Source organism: Tachysurus vachellii, chromosome 18 (genome assembly GCF_030014155.1).
Source record: "Tachysurus vachellii isolate PV-2020 chromosome 18, HZAU_Pvac_v1, whole genome shotgun sequence".
NCBI classification, from domain to species: domain Eukaryota; kingdom Metazoa; phylum Chordata; class Actinopteri; order Siluriformes; family Bagridae; genus Tachysurus; species Tachysurus vachellii.
Genome location: NC_083477.1, coordinates 15,421,176 through 15,449,158, shown reverse-complemented (window position 1 = coordinate 15,449,158; position 27,983 = coordinate 15,421,176). Strand labels below are relative to the sequence as shown.

The 27,983-nt window shown below is 35.9% G+C and overlaps 3 protein-coding genes across 6 annotated transcripts; 2 read left to right on the top strand and 1 right to left on the bottom strand.

Moving 5' to 3' along the window:
* The first annotated feature begins 126 nt into the window (after positions 1–126).
* LOC132860857 (dynein axonemal assembly factor 5-like) lies at positions 127–19,331 on the top strand. Its single transcript, XM_060892136.1, has 13 exons — positions 127–692; positions 2,734–2,918; positions 3,650–3,774; positions 3,876–3,994; positions 6,351–6,583; positions 8,759–8,986; positions 9,219–9,362; positions 12,354–12,519; positions 13,767–13,914; positions 15,272–15,422; positions 17,188–17,344; positions 17,459–17,638; positions 19,004–19,331. Exons 1-13 carry the CDS (start codon positions 152–154, stop codon positions 19,126–19,128), a joined length of 2,502 nt encoding a protein of 833 aa, XP_060748119.1. The 5' UTR covers positions 127–151; the 3' UTR covers positions 19,129–19,331.
* A 1,733-nt stretch (positions 19,332–21,064) lies between these two features.
* Positions 21,065–22,299, bottom strand: LOC132860858 (myeloid-associated differentiation marker-like). The gene has a single exon (XM_060892137.1). It carries the CDS (start codon positions 22,047–22,049, stop codon positions 21,213–21,215), a length of 837 nt encoding a protein of 278 aa, XP_060748120.1. The 5' UTR covers positions 22,050–22,299; the 3' UTR covers positions 21,065–21,212.
* A 3,927-nt stretch (positions 22,300–26,226) lies between these two features.
* mettl23 (methyltransferase 23, arginine) lies at positions 26,227–27,802 on the top strand. Of its 4 annotated transcripts, none has more exons than XM_060892342.1 (5): positions 26,227–26,376; positions 26,473–26,562; positions 26,956–27,193; positions 27,274–27,358; positions 27,544–27,802. In XM_060892342.1, exons 1-5 carry the CDS (start codon positions 26,266–26,268, stop codon positions 27,704–27,706), a joined length of 687 nt encoding a protein of 228 aa, XP_060748325.1. In that variant the 5' UTR covers positions 26,227–26,265; the 3' UTR covers positions 27,707–27,802. The 4 variants fall into 4 exon arrangements, with proteins under 4 accessions (XP_060748325.1, XP_060748324.1, XP_060748323.1 ...); XM_060892341.1 differs by having other exon boundaries at positions 26,458–26,553; XM_060892340.1 differs by having other exon boundaries at positions 26,458–26,562.
* Positions 27,803–27,983: the final 181 nt, after the last annotated feature.

Sequence of the window (27,983 nt, the reverse complement as noted above, 5' to 3'; positions counted from 1 at the left end):
TGTATATTAGAGTGCTTACACAAAAGTCCCTGGTGAAAACCCGGATTTAAACGAATGTTGCACGTATTTAAGAACTTTCGGAGTCTGCCGTAAATAGACGTGTTTGTCGCAAAGCTGGCCATCACCATAACTACTACCGACTCAGCAATATATGCGTGTAAAAATGGCGACAGAAGAAGAACGTGTTGCAGCGGAAATTGTGAGATCTTTGGCTAGACACTTAAACTGCTTGAATGGAGATGAGAAAAACACAAGAAAGCGAGCATTGGAGGCTATAAAAAAAGAAACAATAGAGAAAGACTGGTCAAGTACCGTGTTACAAGAAGTTTTTAACTGTCTGCTGAATTCGCTTCTGAGATGCCTATCAGATCCTATGGAAAGATGCCGAGAAGTTGCTATTCAAATAATACAAGACTTTATAAGATGTGTTTCGAGACCAGAATCGTCACTGCCTTACCTTTTGCCTTGCTTGGTTCAGCGACTCGGTGCTAATGAGACAGTAGAAGCAGCAGAAGAGCTGCGGCTGTCCATGGTGGAAGTTCTGTCGCTTATTGTAGAGGTCTGTGAGAGGCACCTTGCTCCGTACCTGGACGATATGATACAAATACTACAAAAAACTATAACTGACCCTTTCCCCGACGTTATAAAGGAGAGTTGTAAATGCACAATACTTTTTGCCCGGAGTGTACCAGGTGAGTCTTTGGCGTATACATACACCTAGCCTTTAGTATTATAATAAATTCAAGTTATTACTGTTTACTGGAAACAAAAGCGAAGAAATATTCATGCCAATGTTTTTTTTTATTAGTATTATTTATTAAGGCTGGAAGTACATTTGCAACTCTATTTTAACAGTTAAGTTTGTTTACTTACCAAGGACTCGATTGCCATGGTAACCACGTAACTACGAAAAGTCATTAAAGTCTAAGTCGTGTGTTGTTTTGCATCTGGGAAACTCTGAAACCGCAGTAGAGTTTATTATATTTTGGCTATTCGTTGAATGAGTTTCTCACTTCTATATTTTTCACGAATTAAAGGTACAAGTTATAAAACGTATATATTCTTCCTGTGGCGTGGATAGAGAAATAATAATCGATAGAGAACATCAGTACAGATCAGAACAAAGTACTTTATTAGGAACACATTTACACCTACTTATTTTAGCCAGTTAACCATTACATCTTAATTGCTGAAATTCTGTCTAGACTGATTATTTATGGGGAAGTAGAAATGACCACAAATGCCATTTCAATGTTGGCCTCAGCATCCATAATGCAGGAACTCTAATATAAGATCTTGTCTAATTATGCCAGCCAACACAGATTACTTAACTGTTTTTAGCCTGTAATTACTTATAAATATACCGACCCATAACGAGTTACTATTTCATTCGGAGATGGGGTTAAACAGATAGTAGACTGCAAAAAGTTAAATTGAACAAAAAATATGAAAACACCAAAACATATATGCACAATGTCCATGCAAGAGTTTATTTTTTGTATATATACCAGTTTCCCTGGAGGATAGGTAAGTACATATCAGATACATTTCTGTGCATATGCATTCTTTATGAATGAGGCCGAGGGCTAGTACTTAGGGCTCTTTCAGACAATCAGCATTTTGTGTTTTGTTTACTGCTATAGGAGCTGCATTGTACAAGTGTGTTAAAAAGAGCTATATCTTAAGAAAACAAACGTTTTTAAAATGATCAAGTGTATATTGCAAAAATGTTTAGGTAGGTGGTATGTATCTACAAATATAAATCATAAATACAATTAAAAAACTAATAAAATTGTGTGAGAGTGGAGGTATGACAGCAACTAAACATCCCAGTTCACCCGAACACTCTAAGCCCATGAAGCCTCTGAATCCTCCCTTCAGAAAACATGCACAAAAGGCTCGACTAACCAAGGGTGTTTTCAGCCTGAACCTAAAGACAGAAGACTGTTTCATAATTGCAGGACTTTGCATTCTGCTGTAGCCTTTGAATTTATACTCCGCTGTAGCCTTTACTGTAGCCATAGACACTTTAATAGGAACACTTGTTCACCTGTCTTCTGTACTGTTTTATTGAATAAGCCAAGCCTACGTCAGAAGTGTAATGCATTAAATAATGCCAGTACGAGACGAGAGATTCAGATAATGCTCAAGCACCAGAATTGGGGGGGAAATAATGACAGGGCAAAGCTACTGTAGCACTTGGATAGTTAATGTTTGCCATAATGGAAAGTAAAAAGTTAATGTTTGCCATAATGGAAAGGTGTATTGCATCTTGATGCGTATCCGTCGCCCACCGCTAAACGGGGCATGTGAACTGGATCATGGAACAATGAAAGAAAGAGGACCAGTCTGACGAAAGGTGTTTTCTTTTTTATTGTGCGGATTGCTGGGTACATGTGCATTGTTTGCCTGTGGAAGAGATAGCACCAGAATGCAACATGGAAAGAAGGCAAGCTAGTGGAGACAGTGTGTTGGTCTGGGCAATGTTCTGCTGGGAAACCTGGGCTCCTTGCATTGATCGAGATGTTATTTTAATACATACCACCTGCCTAAATATTTTTATATAAGCACTCATCTTGGTATTGGATCAAAATAGAGAATAAGTTACATCAACCTAATGCTTTGTGGGCATGGTTCTTTTTCCGTCTTTTTCTTTTAGTTAAAACTTTACTTGTACTTTAATTGTCTGTTTTTACTTAATGTTTTGTTGTTTATCTGTTGTTTATTACATAGACCACTTCCACATGCAAGCAGAGTGCCTGGTTAAGCCTTTGATGCAGACTATCTCACACCAGCATTCTCGTGTGCGAATGGCTATCATAGAGGCCACTGGGACTGTTGTCCGTTATGGAACAGTGAAGACAATGGATGATGTTCTCTCACACATGGCACAGAGACTGTTTGATCACTCACCCCAGGCAAGATGATTATTCTCGATTAGGTTCTAAATATTTAATATTTTTTTTGTTTTCCAAAATTTAACACACCTGATCAGTTTTGGCTGACTATCATGCCATTTATGAACTGAAAACCTGCCAACCTTTTCATATTATGTGTAAGAGCTCCAGATTTTAATATTAATGTATGGTAAGGTAAAGGAAAATGCTCCCCCAATAAAAAAAATACAGCCAACCATCTGAATATTCATTTGGAAATAATCATTGCTTAGGTGCTTAGCACCTCACTTTCTCTCAATGTAGATGAAGTTCATTCATGTGAAGATCTTTCAAAGTATGTGTGAAATAGCTAACATTTAATAGTTACTCTCAGTTAACTCTATTTTGCATGCCACTGAAACTTCAATGTTTTTTTTGTCTAAAGAATAAAGAAAGTAAAAAGTCTAGCTTTTAGTTGTGATGACAGACAGAGAATGAAACAGTTTATTTCCTTTTAGCTGCAATAAGCAGATGATGGGTAAAAGGAGTATATTGAAAATGTACATTGTTCTGTCTAATTCGATTTTAAAATTTACTTGATGTACCCTTTGCAACTTGTAGTAGCTCTTGCAATAGGACATTCTGCTTTCCTATAAGCAAATTGAGTCTCATTTTGCACTCACTTTATTTAACAGTGAGATTTCATTTTCTGATATTGATATAACCTGTTATTGGTCCCTGCATCTTGCTGTTCTTTGCCATGCCTTTTTTAGGTGAGGAAGGCTGTGACTTTGGTTGTTGGTGACTGGCTTCTCAACTTCCGTGACAGATACTCTTACTTCCACAAACTTCTTCCACTGTTGCTGAGCAGCCACAGTGATGAAATCCCAGAGATAAAGTATCAGTAACCAATGACATTATTATGCCTTTCCTGATTCTAAATATGTATGAGCTTACATAAAACACTCAAAACTAGTAAGGAATATTTTCTTTGTTCAGGGCTTTGGCAATTGATCTTTGGAGGCAAGTTGGTACTCAGTGGGAGAAAGAAAATGAAGATGATCTGAAGGACAAAATGGATTTCTTGCTTTCCCCACCTGTGCAGTACCCTCCTGGAGGTGAGTTAACAAATAAATAATAAATGCCTATAATGCATGGTCCATGATGCAGCATATATTTAAGGTTTGAGGTAGCAAAATATTTCAGATGAGATTACTTTATCATGTGATGCATAAACTTTGTTATATTCTGTCCAGTTTGTGAGCCTATTTAACTTTTAAGTGATTTGTTCATTCCCTACTCAATCTTGTGGTTTTAAGCACTTTAAGGATCTTTTGTTAATGTCTTAGTGCCAGATAACACAGCACAGGAGGTAATGTGGAGTCCATGCTTTGTTGTGTCACTAGTGTTTTTGGTGGCACCTGATTGATTTGCACAATAGAGACAGGTGGTTTTAATGCTATGGCTGATCAATGTGTGTGTACACGCTGTGGTAAATACACAAGCCCACATACTGGCTGTCATGATGGAGCCCAAAGGATGCTGCACCACATTTTCCATCAGCTCCAGCACATTAAACTATCTTAACACTTTCACCCGTGTCTTACCCTGATATAGCACCCCTGTATAGGTCTAGTTTGCGGGTACCTCAGTGTCAGGCTTTTGTTTTTTCTGTGTTTCCGCCTTGCCTTTTTTTTTTTTTTTTTTTGACCTTTAATCATACCTTTCATCTGACTTTGCTTTCAGATTTTGACAGAAACCTTGACCTAAATTATGGATACAGCAGATTTTTTCATTGTAGCCTTCCTGCCTGCTGTGTAAGCAACAGGGGAAACAGTCTCCCAAGCAACTAAAACCATCTCCCACCCTCCATGCCAACTTCAGATGTCTCTTTGCCACTCTGCTTCGTTCATGACATCACTCTACCTCCTTGCTCAGCTGAGGTCCTTAATCCATGTCCTTCATCATCTAGGGATGTTGCTCCTTGCATTGTAGTGCACATTGCACATTCTGACCCCATCTTGTGTATAAAGGCACTCCTCCCTCCTTGCTTTGTGGAGGCCGCTGCTCCTCACCCTTCCTTTCAGGAAGACGTCATTCTTCCTTCTTGCTTTGCGGAGGACACAGCTCCTCCCACTTGCTTCCTTGAGTATACTGCTTCTCCCTCTTGTTTCACGGAAGATATCACGCCTTCTTCCTGCTTTTTGGAGAATACCGCACCTCCCTTTTTGCTTCAGAGAAGAACACCACTCCTCGCTTTTCGGAGGATTCTGTGTTTGTTCTTGCTCTGCAGAAGACACTGCACATGCTCAGCCTTTGCTCTGCTTTATAACCTAAACATAGCAACTCCATGATGGGTTGCACCATGATGGGTAGCACACCTAAAATCCTGTTGCCCAGGATCCCCTTTTGATGGTGTTATGCACTTTGAAAAGTGGGGTTCTGTCATGATGGTGCTTAAAGGACACTGAACTATATTTCACATTAGTGTCAAGCTTTTGTTTTTTCTGTGTTTGTGTTTCTACCTTAGTCTTGTTCTTAATCTGTATGTTTTGTCTCTTATCTGTTTTTGTTTTGTTTTTTTCTTACATTTTTTTTTTGTTTTTGGTATATTTTAGTGTGTGCATCGTACCCATCTTCATCTCCAGTACGTGACGTGTTAAAAAGTGTGCTTTATCTGTGTTTGCGCACAAGTAAATCGACTCATTACCTAGGATGATTATCCTCATCTGACAACATAGACCCCATTGTTTCTGCCATTCTTTTCTTCAAGTGCATGAAAAAAGCTGCATAGATCAAAAATTTTTATTTGCTTATTTGAAGAGATGGCAGTAAATCTATATTATTTTAATGAAACTCAATCTAATGAAAATTCCAAACTTTCAAGATTGACTGTTATTGGTCTCGCTAAATCACTTGTGTCTGATGTATAACTTAACAAAATAAGATGTTTTCTCTAAGGATATTGAAGTCAAGGGGATCTGTCAATTTCCTTTTGTTAAATCCAGTGTTGAGTAAAAGCAAATACTCAGTGTTGAGTATGCATCAAATATTGTCAAGTTGTGCCATGCTGAGACTCTTATTTTAATGTGAAATATAGAAGTGCTGTTATAAGACTCAAAAGGTGCTTCAACAAAGTATAAATTTATGCAGTTAGGTTTTTGTAATTTTACTGCAACAATGTAGGGTCATCTTCAACCAGACCACCAGTCTTCTGTCTGTTATATTACAATGGGCCCCCAGCAACACTTGCAAAAGCCTGTATACTGCACCTCAATTCAAGTCAAGTCAAGAAGCTTTTATTGTCATTTTAACCATATATAGCTGTTGCAGTACACGTTTCTCCAGGACCATGAACTGAATCTGGTACTTCGTTTTTAGTGAGCTAGTCAACAGATTGGTAATGCCTGAAGAATTTTTTAAATGCCTAAGTTTATTCTATTTAATTTGCAATATTCTCATTTCTCCTCACAGTGGATCGTCCAGGGCTGGGCTGCAGGGAACTGGTGGTGAGGAACTTGTCTAAGCTTATGCCAGCCGTGATCCATGAATCAAGGGATTGGCTAGTGCAGACGCGAGTGAAGACAATGCAGCTATCGCAAGTTCTTATTCTGCATGCTGAAGAGCACTGCACGCAACACCTGCAGCAACTGCTCATAACTCTCTACTATGCCTGCTCTGACTCAGAACAAGCTGTCAGAAAAAATGTAAGCTACTCTCTCTTATCTTTGTACTTGGATTCATAATGCAGAAACTTTGAACAATATTTTTTAATGCAGGATAAATAAAGCATTGTTATTTATTATATTATATTTATTATTATATAGCATGTCTTGTAAATTATAAGTGCAATGATTATCAGTTATGTAAGACTTTCTTGGTCAAAGGTGTAATCAGAGTTGATTACAATTGTCACTTTTTCTGTATTTTCTTTTTATTGTGAATCAAAATAAGTCATGATAAAACATTAATTAAAATGAGGCTAAATCAAAATACCAGGATTAGAGCTGCAAAAATGGTTCCATCAAAATGTGTTGATGTTATGTCCATCTTTTTTCACAAAACGTTCTAAACGGTTTCAATGTCTTCTAGAACTTAAGAAGCCTGATTAAGACACCCGGGCTCGTATTCTAGAAAATTTTAGTGCAAAGAGTTGCTCCTAGTGACAAAATTCTAAGAATATTCTTTGAAATGTGGGCATTTCCACTTAAATATAAAAGTTATTCATAAAGCATCTTAACCCTAGTAAGGGCTCATAAGGTCAAAAGTCTTAGGAGTAGAGAGGATGACTATAAGAGTTTCTTTAGCAGAGGAGAAAATGGCTGAAAGGCGAAGAGGGGAAGAAATGTATTGTATACAATATTCAGTAATGATAGTAAGTTAATAAGATGATACAGATTAGATAGTGTAGGGATTATTTTTGTGACCAGTCATATGAGGGATAACATCTTTGGCACAGAGCAGAAATGCAGTTCATGTGAGGACACCCACTAAAATCCCAAGCTCTTCTGTTCTAATGTTTTAAACTCATGGTATCTTAAGTATGTAACCTAGTGAGCCAGCATAAATGTATCCGATGTTAGACATTTAAGCACTTATGTATGTCGCTCTGGATAAGGGCATCTGACAATTGCTGTAAATGTAAATGTTCTGTGTAATGGTATAAAATTCTTTCAAGCCATTGTGCAGGACTGACCAAAAGTTACCAGAAACTTTACTTAGTTATTGCTGCCCAAGCAATTGTGAGCAATTATTGCTGCTCACAACAGATACTGAAAGCAAAGGTTCACATAGTTTTGCAAGTTAAAGATATGTAATGCTGGATCAGTTTTCTCAATAATTAAATGAAAAAGAATAATATTTGTAGCTCATTTGTTTGATTGTGTTCACTTTGTTTACTTTTAGGATTTGTGTGCAAATCTGTTAATGTTTTTGGTCATATTTAAATAGAAAAATAGGAATTTCTAGAGGGTTAGTAACTTTCAGGTGGGACTGTATACATGCACATATATAATTACAATTAGTTTATAATTACCCACAGAAAAACACTGAAGCTAAGGCTCTGGAACATCTGGCTGACAAACCAACTCATTCATAAGTGGTTTGATTGTTTGTTTGTTTGTTTGTTTTTACCAAATGCCCCTCTTTTTTTCTTAACATATTTTTTGTGATTGTGGCCAAAACATTTCATATTTAATTGATCAGTTTACATTACTTGCTTCCAAAATGCCTCAGACGTATATACTGTAGATGTATAATACTTTTGAGATGAAATCACAGGTATTCCTTCTGATGACTCATCCATGCAGATCATGAATGTTTAAACAGTGCTTTCAGGCCAGCATTGGGGCAGTACTATTTGAGGGTGTTCTTGCTCTTTTAGATCTTGCCTTAAATTGCAGTTTTCTTTACTGCCATTTCTTACCAACATTGGATGCTGGAAATTACCTGGAAGTGGTTTGATATGTTTTCATTTCCTTGCCCTGGTTTGTAGACATCAATCACTCAGGCAGCTGCTTAGAGCAGACCGTGGATGTTGATTGTTCTACAGTTTTCAGAATGGTTTCAAATAGTTTGTGTTGGGGCCTTTTTTTTTTTTTTTACTTCTTTTGACTTGAAAAATCAACAAAATATAATTGTATATTTGTGTAATTTGGCCAGGGATTCCCAAATGTTTCCACATATCTGTAAATATGTTGGATTTAAAATTATTTTGCATATATTAATAAATTAACATGCACTACTTACAGGTTACTGCATTTAATAAATACTAATAAATTATAGTATAATAGATACTACTAAATAAAAGTAACATCAGATAATTGAGTGATTTATTTATGTCCAGATGAATAGATTTTCTCAGTAATATCTATCTTCCCCAGGGTTTGGAGTCAGCCAGGCTCCTAGGGGTGTTTGTTACCCCCGAGGTCTTCCTCAAACTTATTCTGGCTCATGTGAAGAACTCTTCCTCATGCTCCAGTTCTCCTTGGGCTCCTCTAATGGTGTTTGCAGAAATGCTGAAGGGGAGCAGCAGGAAGGTGCTGGGTCCACAACTTCTCCAAATTGCACAAGTACTTTCCCATCCTGATGTCTGTCAGGATTCTCAGCAGGTAAATAAAGAATAATGACTTGGCTGATCTATTGGTTGAGGAGTGTGCAGGACACATATTTTATATATTTTAAATATACTTCTAATAACAATTAAACTGCTCTTTGCCAGTTTGTATTCAGTTTACTGCCTTAACATCACATAAACATAAATGTCTATCAGCTCAGTTTTATGCCTTTTTTTCTATCTTAAATAGATATCCCTTAAATCACTGTTACACATGTTCTTCACAGACTGTGTATGTTGAGCAGTTGCTGGCATGTGTGAAGGTTCTTCTGGAGGTGTGTGAGGAAGATTGTGGCATCATCAGTCTACCACTACTAAAGATTCTTGTGACTGTGCAGTGTTTATCCACAGAACCGCAAATCCATTCTAAGGTAGAAAAAACATGAATGCATGCATACACTCAAAAACAAAGGTTTATGACACATCATTACTTTAAGATACCATTATATTTTTTTCCTTTTTCCTTTGCTGTTCTTGTCTATCCTGTCATCTGTATTCTTTTGTACAATTATTATCTATATTATTATCATCATAAACTACATAGTTTTCCTATAGCAAAATATTTAAGTTGTCAATCTAAAACAAAATGTTTTCCTTTTTGGCTTGTATCACAAATAATTTATTGAGAAATTTCTTTTTGCTCCTTATGCCTTGAGTTCTCTTAACATAAAAATGTCAAGAACCATTTAGTTCCACCCACTTTATTTTTGACTACTTAAAAAACATAGCAGCCATCAGCCATTTAACAAGATAACATTGAGCTTTTGTACCAAAACCTGAATGTATCTGGGGAATTGATGTTTTTGCATTTAAAAGGAAGCTACTGTTAACCTCAAATTGATATAGCTTCATGCATGCTTCATGGGGAGGTTATGCACTAATTTGTGCTGGATTAGCTTGTCTGCTGGTATCTTAACGAGCACACTTTTTGATGCACCTAAATTATTTACTGCATTGTTGTCAAATTGCTTCCTCACGTACCACCTTTGTCAGTCCATACACAGTTCATAAGTTTAAAGACCACACTAACAACAGAATAGATTTAATGAACTTTACTGAAGTATTAATAATAATTATTTTCATCATCATTTCTTGACTCTCTGTCAATGCCTCTTTGCTTGTTGCTGTATTTGTCTTGACACTTATGGATTTAGTACACTGGTCAGTTCCAATCTTCTTGGGTGCAATTATTACGTAACTAGTACGTGGTGTGTTAGCTGGGTAGGCATTGTAAATCAATTAATATACTAATCATTCCAGATAATTTACCTCAAGCGGTCCGCTTTGAAGTTCTCAGAGGAATAAAGACGCGCACCGAAGGAGAGAAGCATTTCCATTGGCTCCAGTCTGCCGGTATTGGCCAATCACAAAAGTCGATATTGCACAGCCAATATCACTGAATATCCCACTATGTTTTATTATTATAATTACGCTACATTTATATGGATATTATATTGTAGACTATTGAGTGGATAAAATATAGAAATCCTTTTAATTAAAAAAAAAAAAAAATATATATATATACACGTGTATATATATATATATATATATATATATATATACACGTGTATATATATATATATATATATATATATATATATATATATATATATATATATATATATATATATACACGTGTGTATATATATATATATATATATAAACGTGTATATATATACACGTATATATATACTGTAACCCCTCCCCCCATCATTCAGAGGTGATGCACACGTGGCACACACACACACACGTCCAGCTACAATAATGTATCATATTAATTTGAAACAGCAACCCAGAATATTTGTCACAAGCATTGATTAAAACAATGATGACAATAATCACAGGAAAAAAACGACTTAAATTCTGGACCTTTGGCAGTGGGGGGGGAGTTTGTTCGAACCACCCGAACCCCCCCTGCCTATGGGCTTGAGCAGTGGATGAGGCCAGCGGGCTTGACTAACCTCATCATTGGCATGCTGCATTATTATATATGTAAATACATGGTATCTTTACCAGTTGTTAAAAATGGAAGTGTTCCAGTTTACTTGCAAGCTATAGTGTTCTTATGACTTTAATAGATTATGATCCATAATCTATAAGAGTAAGGTTAATTGTGAGCCCCCTGATCATTTATTGGCAGATGGTTGTGATGGATAAAATGTAAATCATTAATGCGCATTATAAAGCATAGAGAGTACTCATTTTAGTGAAAGATTTAGTTATGAATTAGTATCTGTTTTGTTTATTATGCTGTATGCCCAACACCTACCCCACAACTTGACAAGATAAGGTGTGCTTAAACAATAATTAATTGCTGTAATATACAACATTGGAACCACCCGAACTCTTTCTATAGTGGGCCGCCCGGCCAAACTGAGTGATCGGGGGCGAAGGGCCTTGGTCATGGAGATGACCAAGAACACTCTGATGGTCACTCTGACAGAGCTCCAGCACTGTGGAGAGAGGAGAACTTTTCAGAAGGACAACCATCTCTACAACACTTCACCAATCAGACATGTATGGTAGAGTGGCCAGACCTGGAGTTTGCCAAAAGGCACCTAAAGGACTCTCAGACCATTAAAAAATTAATAATAATAATTCTCTGGTCTGATGAAACAAAGATTGAGCTCTTTGTCCTGAATAGGAAGTGTCATGTCTGTGGGAAACCAGGCATCACTCATCACCTGGCCAATACCATCCCTACAGTGAAGCAGTGTGGTGACATCAATGCTGTGGGGATGTTTTTCAGTGACAGGATCTGGGAGACTAGTCAAGATCGAGTGAAAGATGAATGCATTAACACATGAGCAATGTCCATTGATTAAGCCATTTCTCTCTTGAAGAACAGCTAACTTCATTAAAGGTTCATAGTGCCAGTCAGCCATTATGAAGTGTTTTTATGAAAAATGAGTTAAGACATCATACAAGTTCTCCTCTTTCCATGCATGTACATCTCATTGTTATATCATTGTTTGTAATGTCATGGGCAGGCAAGCATCAATAATGCTCATATTATTTGCCACAGATTTGCTAGAGTAAAAAGCAGAGGAGAAACAAACCCGTTAATATCAGAAAAACATGATCATCATTGTCTTAATGTGAAATTTGACATAACATTGTTTTTTTTCCCTTTTGCCCATGTGAATGGCCTGTAATCAAATGATGTTAATTATTTGCATCTCACATGGCCTCAGAATCATAGAGATGAATGCTTACACAGTATTACACTGTATATTTGCATTCTTTAACTTGTATTTATTATTTTGAACAGTGTAAATGCAAACCTATTCAAAATATGCCACAACAAAATAAACAATAGTCTGATATAAATTATATTCTTTATAGTGTTTTCTCTTTTGCAGGCAGAGGATTGTGTATTGTGCTTGTGTCAAGTGCAAAGTCTCCGTGTGCATGAGCTGTACAGACAGCACATGGCACAGTTGCTGCAATGGTTGATGGAATCCCCAGAATCCTGGTCCACATACTCTATCAAGAACACCCAACTGGAGATTATCGCCTTTCAGTCTGGTTTGTTGGCTCATTATTATAACTTGGTGACAGTTTCAACCTTTTGGGGAAAACTGCTTTTTTATGAATGAATGAATGAATGAATGAATGATTGAATGGGGCGTAGAAGCATTTATTATTGCCACATATACACTGGAAGTCTTTTTTCACATATCCTAACTGGTCCTGGGCTGGGGTCCAAGTGCAGAGGCAGCTATGATACAGTGCTGCAGGGGCAGTTATGATACACTGAACCTGGAGCAGGGAGGGTTAAGGGCCTTGCTCAAGGGCCCAACAGTGGCAGTTTGGGCTTGAACCCTGATCAACAACCCAGAGCCTTAACCACTTGAGCCACCAAGTTGATAGCTACCCTTTTTAAACTCTTGTGTGTTTTTTTTTTGGCACAGACTTTGTACACTACATCAACTCCAATTACATTAAGGTTACCTGCATTATTCTATAGAAAATTCCCCATTATGAAAAATCAGAGCTCATGACTGCAATTTGAGTTAACAAAACATGCTTAGTTTTCATAATAATGATGAAAATAACTTGATATCATTCGGTGAGCTTCTGAAAGTTAGTTTGTTAACCTTTGGAGGCTGTCTACAGTGATTAAAAAAAGTTACCAACAGCAAAGCTTTTTAAAGGCAACTATTTGACTACATGCAATGTGTGTTGGAAAAATGTCTATTGTGAAAGCTGGCCAACACGTTACATTTTTAATTCTTCCATACTTAACCTTTGTCATTTAGAAAATTCACCACAACTTTTTTTTAGTTCTAACAAACTTAGTGGCTAGTAAGCAGCTAATGTCAGTCCTTTAGGCCAACAGTTACATCTTAGTGATTCCTAAAGTCCAGCATTATGCTTTTTATTTTTACCGCACAAAAGGCTGACTATTTTTACCGCACAAAAGGCTGAATTAGAGCATGCCTTAATTTGTACAACACTGATAAATAAGCATCCCTATATAGGTATTGTGCCGTTTTCAGGTTTCGCTTAAGATACAGTTTGATACAAAAATCTCTTGACTAGTAATTTTAGGCTCTGAATTGAACTTTATTAGACATTATTATTAAATTCTGTTAGTTTTAATCACAGAAAAGTGTAGAAACAATGCAGCCTTGTGTGTACATGTATTCCCTGTACAGTTTAGTGGCCTGTCACACTAGGCTGCTTTACTAAAAATGTGGTTTAGGGTCCATTCGAGTCGGACTATTTCCTGCAACTTATATTAAATATTGTTCTTGTTTTTGTTTCCCCAGGTCCAGTGGTTGGAGAATTTCTCCCAGAGCTCATATCTCTTTTGCAGAATTGTTTATTGCCCAGTCAAGATCCAGAAATGCGGCTGCACATTTTTATTATGCTCTCCAAGCTTTTGTTGAATTCTAGCACTACACTGGATTCACAGGGGTAAGTTGCTCACTGTCTCACACACAGCTGTATTATAATGTGACTGAGACTCATGGTGCATGATACTTTTTTAAAAATCACTTTTCAAGTGATTACTCAGAAATACTATGAATTACTATGTGTTTGTTTTGTTACTTATTTATTTTAAATGATCTGTTGTAGATAGTTACACTGAAAGCCTACTCATAAAATTTACCGTGCTATCAGAAAAAAGAAATACAATAGAGCATTTACAATGAGTGTAGACTTTCAGCATTTGCATCACATCTGCATTCAAGGGGTTTAGCAAAAGATTTTATGTTACCTGTTTATGAAATTACAGCCATTTTTACATAGTACCTCCATTTTACGTAGTCACTATGCCAGACCTTTACTGCAGCCTCCATTAGTTGCTGCTTGTTTATGGGTATTTCTCCCTTCAGTTTTGTCTTCAGTAAGTAAAAAGTATGCTCAGTTTGGTTGGGACTTGGGAAACTGAGAGTTGACCAAGAACATTCTATTTCTTTGCCTTAGGAAGCTCTCAGGTTGCTTTTAGAGTATGTTTGGAGTATGTTTAAAATTCCACAAGACAGTGACCCAATCACACCATGCCAGCACAACAGATTACTTAATCAAGGGAAAAAGTGGAAGGTTTTAGACTGGGCAAGTCAAGCACCAAACTATAACCCAAATGAGCATGCATTTCACCCACTAAAGAGGAGGCTTAAAGGAGGAAACCCTCCAAAACAAACCACTGTATTTGCTGGGTAAATAATCACAAAAGAAGTTTGTAACAGTTTGGTGATTTCAGTGGTTTACTCCAGTTATTGAAAATATTATGAAATGATAGATGGCATTCTAGTCTGGCATCTAATTTTCATTTTCTCTTGGGTTCAGTGTATACCAAAAACAAAATAATTTCCATTCTTATACATTCAAAGGGGATTGTATATTCTCAAAATGTGTATCTATCTAAGTGTTGGACACTTTTGCTAAATTTGACTTACTTTAGCAAAGGGTTTTTGATTAGGTGGCAAATATTCAAAGACCAGGTATTCTATAGCATAGTATAAATTTTAAAGTCTATAGACACTATAGATTGTACGTGGTATAGTCTATTGTATACTTGTGTCTTATTCTGTGGCAATCAATGATGATCCTGGTCATCCCTTGTTGTCAGAATTTGGAAAAGGTATCACCTATTCACAGTTACATCAGGAATTAAGGCAGTGAGGACAATTGGCAGAGGAAACACTAGGAAGCTGCTATTCTCCTGTCTGAATTTTATTGTGGGCTCTAAGCTACAAAAATTCTGTAAATTCTGAAAGAAGTGAATCATTATTCATATCATATGATTATATTTCTCTCCCTTCTTTAGGATGTTTTCTAAGTCCCAAGAGGTGTTTCTGCAGGAACTCCTGTTACCTAATCTGGTGTGGCACCCAGGCAATACTGCTGCCGCAGTTAGGGCTTCAGCTCTCAGCTGTCTACTAGCTATGCTGCAGGGCGGAGCTCTTTCAAAGGAACAGGTAAAACAAATAGTTGGTACTGGTAGAAACACAAATATGGAGCGCAAATAGATGTTAGTGTTTTCATGTTTAATCATCTTTTTTAATAATCACTTTTACTAAATGACATCCTATTATTCTATTCTCAGCACTAAAATAAATATTGTTGGACTAGAGGGTGCAACAACTTTAGAGCAGAACTATTAAATTATACTAATTTGCAAAAGGAATAATAATAATAATAATAATAATAATAATAATACTAATAATAATAATAATAATTAAGCTTTCTGACTAAATCTACAATAGTGACTCTGCAGAGTCAACATGTATCATTGGGAATAGGAAGAAAAATCTACACAAGAGGAGAACCTTTAAAATTAGCTCTCATATCAATAATCTTGTCAACAATAACATTTTTTACTAACTCTTCATGCTCAGTATTCAAAAAGGGAAGTTTGACTCAACATGGTTTAAGAGAATCAGAAGTAGAAAATAAAATCCCTCAATAATGCCAATTAGCAGTGATTAAATCACTATAATATGCAGTTATTACATCCATAATAAATGGGTTAATATAAATGTAATAACTGCATATTATAGTGATTTAATCACTGATAATTGGCATTATAGGAGACCAACAAATCCAAATAATTAACATGAAACTGAGTCTATTAACAATTTCATGTTTCCTGTCTACACACACTTTTTCAAGAACATGATATTCCCATTAACCAAGAAGAAACATAGGTGGTGTAATGGTTTAGACCTATGCTGAAAAGAAACATTTAGATACCTTTATCCAGATTCAAATCTCAAATTTGTATTTTTTTAAATATTATTATTATTATTATTATTATTATTATTATTATTATTATTATTATTATTATTATTATTATTCATAATATTTGTTGTTGTTGTCATTATTATTGATATTATAATTTACAACTAAGAATAATTATTAAAACAATTAAAAAAATAATTGACATTAGTCACTTAAAGTCATTTACCGAAATTAAATAGCTAATTTTAAAACACTCTTTCAAGGTTTGTTTATATTTCTTGTTTGTGCATAATTCAGCTAAAAATAGATTTATTTATAATTGTGGCTTCACAAAATGTACCTTAATTTTTGGTGTTCTGGAGGAAATCATAAAACCTTCATAAAAAATCATAAAAGGGGAAGTAGCTTTAAATATATGGATGTCATAGCAGAAAATCCATATTCAAATTGTCACATACACATACAGAGCACAACATTCAGTGAAATGCTTTAAGTTTTCACATATCCCAGGTTATTATAAGCCTGGGGTCAGAGCAGGTCAGCTATAGTGTGACACCCCTGGAGCAAGTGAGGTTAATGGCCTTGCTCAAGTACCCAACGTTGATGTCTCAGCAGCTTGTGGGATTGAACCCTGACCTTCTGATCAGTAACCCGAAGCCTTAACCACTGAACCATCACGTCCCATAAATCAGTTGCAAATAAATGTTTGACTTAATTTATTAAACCTTTTTGCTTGTTGGGTTGATTTTATAGACCTTCCATTCATCACAGCCTGTATGAATTTTTTGATTTTTGTAAAAATTCTAAAAAAAATTCTATAGCATGAATGAAATATATTACTGTTTTGTTTTACTCAGCAGATGGGTTGTTCGTGTGTATTCATATTTCAGTCATAAATGTTCCTTTCTCTGTAATTTTTGGCCACTTTCATGCAAAATAGAAGTGCAAAAATGTTGCTTCATAGCCTGAGACACATTTTGATTAGTGTATGTTTTCTGTTAGGTTCTAAATATGGAGACAGTTTTCAGTGCATATTTAATTTCTGCACTGAACGAAGACTCACAGCTCTCTCGCGTCTTCGCCTGTAGATCAATATCCTCAATCATTACTGTTACAGAACGATGCCTTAACCCAGATACACTCAACAAGATCTACCCAGGTACACACAAAAATCATTTCATGCAAAAATCTGCAACACAGCATTTCTTAAACATTTTTGAATACAATCAGTTTATTTCTGAACATGTTCTCTCATTTTGTTTGTGTATTTTAGAGCTCTTAAAACGGTTAGATGACAGCAGCCAGGAGGTGCGTGTTGAAGCTCTAAAAGCTCTGAGTGCATGGCTCTCATCTTTAGACACACAAACATACCGCCCCAATCTGGAGTTCTTTTTCCAGCATTTACTGCTTTACTTAGATGACCCTGACCACCAATTCCAGCTTATGGTCTTGAGTAAGTGTTAATATCATATGTTGATGCTAAAGCACAACTCTTTTTTGTGACTTTACTAAAAGGGTCAGTTGTATTTTTTTTGTTTGTTTTTTATAGGTAAGTTTGGAATAAAAAAGTAAGGAATTTGGGTGCTATAGGCTTACACAAATCAAATAGCCTGATTACAGTACATTTGCCAAACTATTTTTTAAGGTGTGGCATAAAATGGGTCATGTGTATATTTTGGCCTGCCTAAGAGCAGGTGTGTCCACAGTTAACAATGCTACAGATAAGCAATTGCAATATGCTCTCTGAATGTTCATGAAACTAGTCCATGCTTTTATAAACTCTTAATTGGATTATAGTAACCTGTTGCAGGCAGCTTGCTTTGCTGATTCTTTAAGCAATTTTTACCTAGTTTAGATGGCTTTCTGCATCTTTAGAAGGAAAAATCAGGGCACTTCAGTCAGACAATCTTGTCTGATTGCCAAGTATTTTGAAACCAAGTGTGAGATTTAATAATTATGAAAAACAGGTTGAAATTTGTAAATAGTATTTCCACAACATGCCAATCAACCTGCGTGGGTTGGAGCTTGTTTATTTAAACAACTGTACTTTATGAATGCCTTCATAACAAAAACTTGAAATGCCTGAAATTCTGAAAAAAGGAAAAAAATCTGAGGTGATATGCAAAGTTCGCAGCATAACCAATGAAAAGATGTGTAGTTAAGTTAAAATTTCTCAGAAAACTAATTTCTGATTGTGCTGCATGTGCAGGCATTTTGTCATTACTAGCATTGAGCTATTGTCACAAAACTGTATTTTCTATATTATGACTTATTGAGACTCAAAGGACTGCTCAAATTTGCTGAATGTTTCATTAGTAATTTGTAGGATCTTATCTGATACCTTCTCTAACATAAGTGGCAGTGAGAAGGCTGACTAACCATTAGCTGATGGCAGGTTGAACATATATAAACTGAGAGACAACAAAGAAGAAACACAGAAGCTGTGCATAACCAAGAAGCTACAGAAAACATGGTCACTTTATGCACTGACTGCTGACTCTCTGCTTTCTCTGTGGCTCACTATAAAGGGGACTTTGTTATTCTAAGCACTAAAACAGAAATATAGTTAAGTGAACACCTGATAGAAATCACTGGCTAATGTTATAAAAAAGACCATTTTTACCCTCTCTTTAAATCTATCAGGAATTTTTATGACCTGGATCACATCGGATCAAGTAGAACATATGTGTTTATTCCTTTTTCCAAAATGAGAAACTGGGACTATTAGAGAACATGTAGGGCCTTTAATGGAATGTGTTTTTCAGTGTAAAAAGATCACTGCCACCTAGATCATGTGTCCTGTGTATCTCCTCTCCAGATGTTCTAAAAGCCAGTAGTGTTGCAGATCCTGATCTTCTGCAGCAGAAAGTGGAGGAAGTGAGAGAGAAGCAGCGCAACTCTGAGTACTGTGATCAGCTTCTCCAGTATATACATTCCATCTGAGGCAAAGCCATCCAGTGGACTAAATAAAGTTTTTAAAATGTATTAATGATCATTTATGGTTTGCTGCTTGTAATATTACAGGATATAGATTAAAGTTATATGTTTAGCAGTAGTATTGCTATGCTGGAAACAAGCAAACAGATGGAACCAAATTCCTTGTGTGTGTCGACAGACTTGGCCAATAAACCTGATTCTGATTCTGATTCTGATGCTGTACTGTTTGCTATGTGTTATCATTCATTTGCAATGAATGTGAGAAATGGTTGATGTTTTGTTCCCAAAGCCACTTAGATATCACTTTTGCCTTCTGGCAAGGTGCTCCATCATGCTGGAAAAGGCATTGTTCTTCGCCAAACTATTCTTTGATGGTTGGGAGTTGTATTTTGTACCATTCTTTTATTCATAGCTGTGTTCTTAAGCAAAATTGTGAGTGAGCCCACTCCCTTGGCTGAAAAGCAACCCCACACATGAATGGTCTCAGGACTAAAACATATAAAAACATCTGGGTTAACGTGTAATGCCAAGATTATCATCATCAAGTGACACCTCTTTCTCTGCCATTTAATGCTACATACTCATTTGGATTAATTCATATTTCTATTAAATATGCTACATTAAATTACCTGATCAGTAGTAATTACATTAAGAATAAGCACTTTCGTCCTGATTTGAGACCTGTCATCATGTTAATCAGGTTACTAAAATGTTTCTACATTTTTTTTGTTAGCTCAGGGAACATACACAGTGTCTATATTGTAAAACCTGAGTGATGACTCATTGCAGCGAGCAGATGATTGGTTTTCCCTCCTTGTCTGATCCCTGGCATTGGATTGTTACTGATTAACTAGGACTGTTCTGAGATGTGCTATGCTTCCTTTTTGGTAGGCAGGCATGTTGATATATGAATACAACAGAAAACTTGATACTTTGTAGATGGATTGATTTTACTTGTCATTAACAGTAATGACATACAGAAATAAAAACCCAGCCTACTATTTCCTAGACTATACATATAAATAAATTTGATTTAAAAAAATTGTTAAAATTAGAATAAATAGAAATAAGAAGCAATAGAACATGATGTGCAGTATGTCACATGTAGTAGGAGTGGAACATGATGTGCAATGAAAGTGATGTACGAAACAGTCCTTATCACAGTAGACAGATATGGTTACCAAAGTGGGTGGTACAGTAACTGGTGGTTTTAGCAACATTGGTAGTTTAGTGTAGATTAGATGTAGTACATAAACAGTGCTAAGGGGAAGAAGTGATTCTTTTTTAGAAAGACTTTGATTGCTTCTGGTATCTCTTTAAAGAAACATGTAGGTAAGAGACCCAGTACACATGTTTTTGAATTCCACAGTGCTTACAGGAGCTAGTAAGTTTGACCACCTCACTCAATCCTATCCGAGTTACACTGGCTTCCTTTTAAAATTTCACATTCTCTACAACTTACTTGAAATGAATCATTGCATCTCCATCATTGTATCTCATTGTATCATTGTATCTCCACAGTATCACAGTATCAGTATCCAACAGTTCTGTTCTGTTTCTTTGTTCTATTATTTCAATACTGTTTACAACTTACAGCTTGTACGTTTTTTAATTATTATCTTCGTGCCTAGTTTACTTTCTTGCCTTGCTATTCATCATTAAGGCCATTTTAATTCTGAACAATACTATACAAATAATGTGCACACACCCACACCCAGATTAATACATAACCAAAAGACTTGCATATTAAAATGTTATTTTTTTATTTCGAATTATATTCTTATGTTTTATCAAATGTTATACAATACACCAGAATGAATGATAAGAAAATAGTCCAGCCTAGCTCCTCTGAGCAAAATATAATCATAAGAAAGAAAGAAAGAACGAAAGTAGTTTGACAATCTATGTATGTTTTTTCTGTTTTTTTGTGTTTGTTAATTAAAAATATGTACCCTTTTAAAATATTTTTTACAAACAGCTGGCTACTCGATTCAATATTTTGATGTACTGAAATAATTTCACTGCACTTTATTTTTTTTTTACTGCACAATCTATTGTGCTTAAAATGTTAGCGTTACATTTGTCTTCTTTTATGCAGGTGTGATGAATACAAGGTGGATTGAGTAGCATGTATCCACAATATAGACAATGAGGTTTACACAGGACATAAAGGACACTACCACTTGTTTGTCCCAATAACATTGGTTGCAGTTTGAAGGTCTTGGATTATCCCGGAAACTGTAAAGAGGCCATAAGACTACTACTGTCATGTACATAATAACAGCAAGTACATTGTAACCAGTAAGGACTTTGTCAAATGGAAAGGGGCACAAAGCCAGCAGCCTGCAGATTGTGAGGATGATAATAAGGAGGGCAAAAATGAAACAGAGTGAGTAAACTGCAACACACCACTCCAGGGCTGCCCCGTTGACTTTTTCAAGGGAGATGAAGATGATGCAGGCAACAAAAGCTTCAAGAACTTTCATCAGGCCTGGAACTGTTGATAGGAAACCACTGATCTCACCAGGTCGTGCTCGAGTCAGACCTACCTCCATAGTGTATGCAATAAAACACAGGCAGGATATGACAGTAGCAGCAATTTGACGAGAACAAGATGAACATACAAAGAAGGTGGGGTAGATGATTGAGGCAGCCAAAATCATTAGTGTAGCCAGCATAGCAAATGCAGTAGTGAAGTCATCCCAGGAGATGGGTACCCTTACGTGGAGACTAGTGAATTCCATTATAAGGATAAAAAGAGTAATAAAGCAGCAGAAGCACCAAGTAAACATGCACCAGGCCCAGTATGATGAGTCAATGTATTCCACAGAGGCCACCAGACTGAAGACGACACATGTCAGCACAACTTCCACCATCCGTACAATGCCAACAGGCATGGTCAGAGAACGAGTGTTAAGTGGATCCATGATGAATTAAATGTCCTTGAAAAAATGTTGTCCTTCTTAATATTGGCTGATGTCTGATTCAGTTCCTTTACACGATGTAAAGTTCCTCTCACGATTTAAGTCAGTCTTTTTGCTTTGGTTTACTGTTTATAAATCTATTCTCACTGTTTTTTCCATTTGTAAGTCATCTGTCTTTTCTTGGTGACTTGGCTATTTGTCTCGCCTTTGTGCCTTGCTGCAAATCTTGACAAAGAATCTCTTACAAAGAATGATCTGTATAGAAATCCAGAGTGGGAAGTCATATTAGCCACTCCCTCTGACTGATACCTTATCAGACATTGTTCAGCAAAAGTACATCTGTTTGTATGTATCCAGATAATAAAATGTTTCATCGTGCTCTTTTAGTGTCTGTCAGTTATGAATGAAGATAAGAACAGGGTGTAGACCTAAAGATTATGATCATAGTCTCCAGCTGCAATTTATGCAAGTTGTACATATCACTTTTTATAGATTCAGTTGACACTAGGCCATCCAAATAATTTTTATTATTAATTATTAATGTTATTTATTTTCTATTTATTTTCAATTTTTTATTGCAGCAATACATTTAATAGGTTGGTTTCCAGACACATATTAAACCTTGTTCTGGTGTAAATGATATTTGTATTCGGTAATCTTCAGTAACATTTTTATACTGTGAACAATGCATTGAAAATTGCCTCTGGAAACATGTGCTTGAGGAACATGTGAGACCATCTGTCAAAAAATTGAAGCTGAAGTGGAACTGGACCTTGCCACATAACAAAAACATACCAGTAACCAAGGACTCGCTGAAAAGTTGAGAATTCTGGAATGGCTAAGTCAAAGCCCAGATCTAAATCCTACTGAGATCCTGGATACTGGGGATGTCTCAATGAGGTTATTTTGTTGAAACCATCACTTCCAGGACACCTTGTACTTCTCTACATTGAAGATGGTACTTCATAACATTTTCTGTATGTTTGGGGTCATTGTCCTGCTGCAAAAAAAATGTGGGGCCAGTGACTCCCTAATGGCAGTGCATGATTGATAACTATCTGCCTGTATCTCTTTCTATGTTGAAAGTAAGTATTAAGTACTGCATTAAGTTTTCTTGGCCCGACAACTGTATCAACGGCTATCAAAATTGCCTGTTTCTTTGTACTTCTTCAAAATAGATTGAACAGCAATCTTGAAACAATAGTTTGCTTTGAAATCTTTGCCTAGGAATGACCCATTTAGCGACTATCTAGGATTAAAAATAATGGAGGTTCTTCCACATTCAACTTTATGCTACAACGTGTATGATAAGTTGTACCTTGCTCTCCCTTAGTTTAAGTTTTAGTTTCTTGTTTTATGGGAAATAAACTATTTCTTTTCTATCACATGTTGTATCATACAGTATGTTTGTTATTGTGCCTCAAATTAAGCCTAGTATTATTAGATTTTTACCATTTTATTGTTAGTTTAATATGAATTAGAGCACTAGTATAGGCATACTATCTAACAATCCATTGTTTGTTTACTTTGTTTAAGGGTCCTCTTATGGTTCCTATACTGTATAGTCCCCTGAGGTCTGCTGCTTGTCCCGCAACCATGCCATTATCCCAGTACACAAAAACATTTTAGACATATTTTTTTTAGCTGGGTTTGTGCTTATAAAAACACCCAGTTAATAATAATAATAATAATAATAATAATAATAATAATAATAATTAAAGCTGCAAGCAGCATTTCCCGGGGTTCATGCGTTTAAGGCCTTTAGGGAGTTTAAGGCCTTAAAGGATTTTCAAAACTTTAAAGCCTTTCAAGACTTGCATCAGTAATGGAAAAGCCCATTTACAGCCAACGCAGTCCATTGAAAATACATGGTGTGCAGCTTTTTACCAATTACAGCGCCACCTATCGTCCGATCAAGATAAAACTTGGCATGATTGTTAAAGGTCATATGTCACGTTCTCAATGAGTGTCGTATAAATTAGACTTTTCGTTTATGAGTTATAGGCTTTGAATTTTTTTTGCCACGCCCATTTCATAAATAATCCTTTAATGGCAAGCCAAAGGATAAATTTCCACTTTTTTTCGATAATTATTGACATTAAGACTCCGCAGAATATTAATGCACTGGATTGGTCTCGATCAGGCGAAAAACCTAGGACTAGTTTGCAAAAGTAGGTTTTTCACCTGATCAAGAATGATTAATGAACAATTTGATTGACAGCATTGGTCCAAGAGGCAAAGTTGTTCAGTATGTGGAGACTTATCAAATGATATAAAGCACGTGAGATTTGGACATACGGTTTAGGAGTTATGGGCACAAACGCGTTGAGGGGCGCTGAAGCGCCCCCTATTGGCCGATTTCGCTGAGTCCTTGGGCCTGAGTAACTGTGACCAGTACTACCATCTGACCAAGTTTGAGCTCTCTAGGCCTTACGGTTTGGGCTGCACGATCGTTTGTAGGGCGGAATAATAATAATAATAATAATAATAATAATAATCCTAACGAAAACAATAGGTTTCCAGCGCTTCGCGCTTGAACCCTAATAATGATGATGATGATGATGCATGGCCAAGCCAGAATGTGTGTTGTGCCTTGCTCCCTTTGCACCATAGATATATACATTAGATGTCGCCTTGTATATGGCAGTACATTGGAGCGAATGCGTCAACTGAGCCGCCATCTTGGTACAGGGGACCCCCTCCTCTTAATGCATTAGCGTCAATGTAGGCAAAGAAATAAAATCACCATAAATCGTCATGAATGCGATTTCTAGTTTTTTTGGTTCGTTCCAAAGGTCAGACATGTATTTATCATTAAGTCCAGAGAAAATTTAAGGTTTTGATATTAAGATAATCTACTTTTTCACAATATAATGCATAGTGCTAGTAGGTGTGTTTATTAGTTACATTCTTCCACTTGAGTAAACTTCAAATGAACAATCACTACTTACCTTATAGCCTACTGCATGTAACACTGCTACAATGGTGTGACTATACATGTTAATGTAAACATTTAAATTGTATTGGTTTATTAAATATGATACACAAAGCAATTTGCAGGTGGAAGCAAATCACAAATTTGAGAGGAACATAATGTGAAAGTTAGATAGTTGAGGTGCCAAAGACTGTTCAATCTTTTATTTATTCTTTTCCCGCAATACTTTTGCCACATTAAATAAGTATGTACTAAAGTCACATAAACCAAAAAAAAAAACACAAAGATTGACTTTGAGGCTGAACTGCCAACCTAACTGGTGACATCTTTCCAGGACTTTCAGCTGAATTAACCATTTAAAAAAAGTGTTTAGTGCTGCAACTGCAACTCGTCTCTGTTTATCACTTGGGAATCTACAAACAGATTCAGATTCAGATTATTTTATTTAATACCATGTCAGCAGTCAAAGCTATTCTCATGGCAAAAATTCAATTACAAAAACACAAATATCATATAAATGCAATAAAAACAAAACAAATATAAACAGCAAGTCATATTGTACTTTTTTTTTATTTATTTTAATTAACATACGATAAAAAAAAAATCCAAACCCTTTTTAGGCATAATGTCATTGAATATGTCCTTAAGTGAAGTAACTTGATAAAAGAGCATTCTTCTTGTGTTAAGTCCAGGACAATCTAATAAAATATGTTTGACAGATAAGGGAATCTTACAGAACATACATAAAGTTGGGTCTTCACCTTTAAGCAAAAAAGCATGGGTCAATTTTTAATGTCCTTATTAAGAGCTTCGGAATCTACAAACATTGTCAGTTTTCCTAACTGTCAAAAACTAAAGGGTAACTAACATGGATTAGCTGTGGTCTTTAACCAAGAACTAAAACAAACCAACAGAACAAGAAATATAATTTCCTAACATTCAATATCATAAAACACATTCTCACTTGTGTAATGTAATCCCTTGCTGTCTGGTTTTTATATTTCTTTCGTTTGAACAACCAAATGCAGTACAGAAGTCCGGCATCGTCCATGCATTTAAAGTACAAGCGCACCGTATAAAGATGTCGGCGGTTTTGACGCATTTTTAGGACCCCAAGGCGACATCTAGTGTATAGATATCTATGCCTTTGCACCACATGTACCATTTGAGCACCACGTGACAATTTATGCCTGTACGTAGATAAACCACGTGGGTAGGTTCAGCCAACAGAACTGTATTTACAACGTCCATCGTCTTCCTGGTCTCTTATAAATGGTTTAAAATATGAGTTTACTTACGAGGAAAATAAGGAGCAATGTGGATGAATCTGCTAGACCATATTTTATCTACAAAACGTTCACATTTGCGAATGCATTAACAGTGTCTGTCCCAGAGGTAGTGAAAGTGCGAATATGTTATTAATTGTAGTAAGAATTTGTACGCGTTATCAGATATCGTTTGCATGTTTGACTCCAGGTTCTTGGGTCGCAGTATGGGATGTACGTCTGGCCCTGTGCAGTGGTTTTGGCTCAGTATGTGTGGACCATGAGAGAGAATATACAAAGGAAAAAAGTACTCGAGGTTAAGCTTTTAAAATATTAATCTAAAAGTGAATGAATAGAAATGTTATATTAAATGTATATGTGAAAACAGGGTTGTCGATTTTAATTACCTTCAGGTAGTCAGTGGGCGTTCCTACTGGTAGTAATGACGTTTTCAGCACAATGGCCTTATAATTGTTACATGTTTTGTCACAAAAATCACTAGATAGTAACCTAAAGCATAAACACTTGACTGTATTTTAAATTGACATTTAACATTTAGATTTGCTGTATCTTTAAAATTAACACTGAAACCTGCACTTTGAGATTCACTGGATTCACCACTTATGTGTATCCGAATGGTCTTAAATGTTGTAAAGTGTATTTAACATTTCAGATTTTGCATAACTTCTAGTTCTTAATTATATCATAGCTAGGTGCTGGGGTGAGTTTGCCAGGAATTGTGGCTGCTAAATGTGGAGCTGATGTGACTCTGTCAGACAGCGCTGAACTTCCTCTGTGTCTGGAACACAGCAGGCGCTGTTGTGAGCATAATGATCTGCCTGGAGTGCCTGTGGTTGGTCTCACCTGGGGAGAGATATCACCAGAACTGAGGTCTCTACCACCTGTAGATATTATACTGGGATCAGATGTTTTCTATGAACCTGAAGGTGAACCTGACTCGTTTAATGTTGTTTTCTTCCTTGTAAGTCTTGCCTTACCAACCACCTCTCATTTTTTCTTTCAACAGATTTTGAAGATGTACTTGTAACAATCTCCTTTCTTCTAAGGCGAAACCCTTCTGGTCAGTTCTGGACCACATATCAAGAAAGAAGGTATCAGTCCCAATTTATTTTAAACCTATTGCAATTAATGAAAAAACGCATAACTATGGAATGTTCTGTTATTCATGACATAAATGTTCAGTCAAGACGTCAGTCAGTTGTTATTGACTTGCTATTAAAGAACATTGGTGTTGGTGAGGTGACTGTCAATGATTAATTAAAAAAAAATGTTTCAGCTCAGATTGGACTATAGAAACTTTGATGAACAAATGGAACCTTCAGTGCACTGATGTTTCTTTGGATGTATTTCATGCAAACAAAAAACATCTAGCTGGATCGACTCTGCCTGGAAATCATTCAATACAAATGATGATTGTAACAGCACAGACCATGATGTAATAATGTATTTGTTTGTAATTATAATGTTGGTTGAAAAACAAATATTTATCTATCTATCTATCTATCTATCTATCTATCTATCTATCTATCTCTCTCTCTCTCTCTCTTTATATATATATATATATATATATATATATATATATATATATATATATATATATATATATATATATATATATAATGTATAATACTAATAAACACCATAATTTTTTGAGCAAAATAATAAAATCTGAGACATCAAAACCATATTAAAAGCTTGTGCCTCTGCTTTCTGTTC

Bases quoted from the DNA above. Each gene is read 5' to 3' on its own strand.
- LOC132860857 (XM_060892136.1), top strand. From the start codon at position 152: ATGCGTGTAAAAATGGCGACAGAAGAAGAACGTGTTGCAGCGGAAATT. The intron at 12,520-13,766 runs GTTTGTTGGCTC...TTGTTTCCCCAG, and splicing joins GATTATCGCCTTTCAGTCTG to GTCCAGTGGTTGGAGAATTT. The intron at 13,915-15,271 runs GTAAGTTGCTCA...TCCCTTCTTTAG, and splicing joins ACTACACTGGATTCACAGGG to GATGTTTTCTAAGTCCCAAG.
- LOC132860858 (XM_060892137.1), bottom strand. From the start codon at position 22,049: ATGGATCCACTTAACACTCGTTCTCTGACCATGCCTGTTGGCATTGTA.
- mettl23 (XM_060892340.1), top strand. From the start codon at position 26,266: ATGAGTTTACTTACGAGGAAAATAAGGAGCAATGTGGATGAATCTGCT. The intron at 26,377-26,457 runs GTAGTGAAAGTG...GTTTGACTCCAG, and splicing joins TAACAGTGTCTGTCCCAGAG to GTTCTTGGGTCGCAGTATGG. The intron at 26,563-26,955 runs GTTAAGCTTTTA...ATTATATCATAG, and splicing joins AAAGGAAAAAAGTACTCGAG to CTAGGTGCTGGGGTGAGTTT.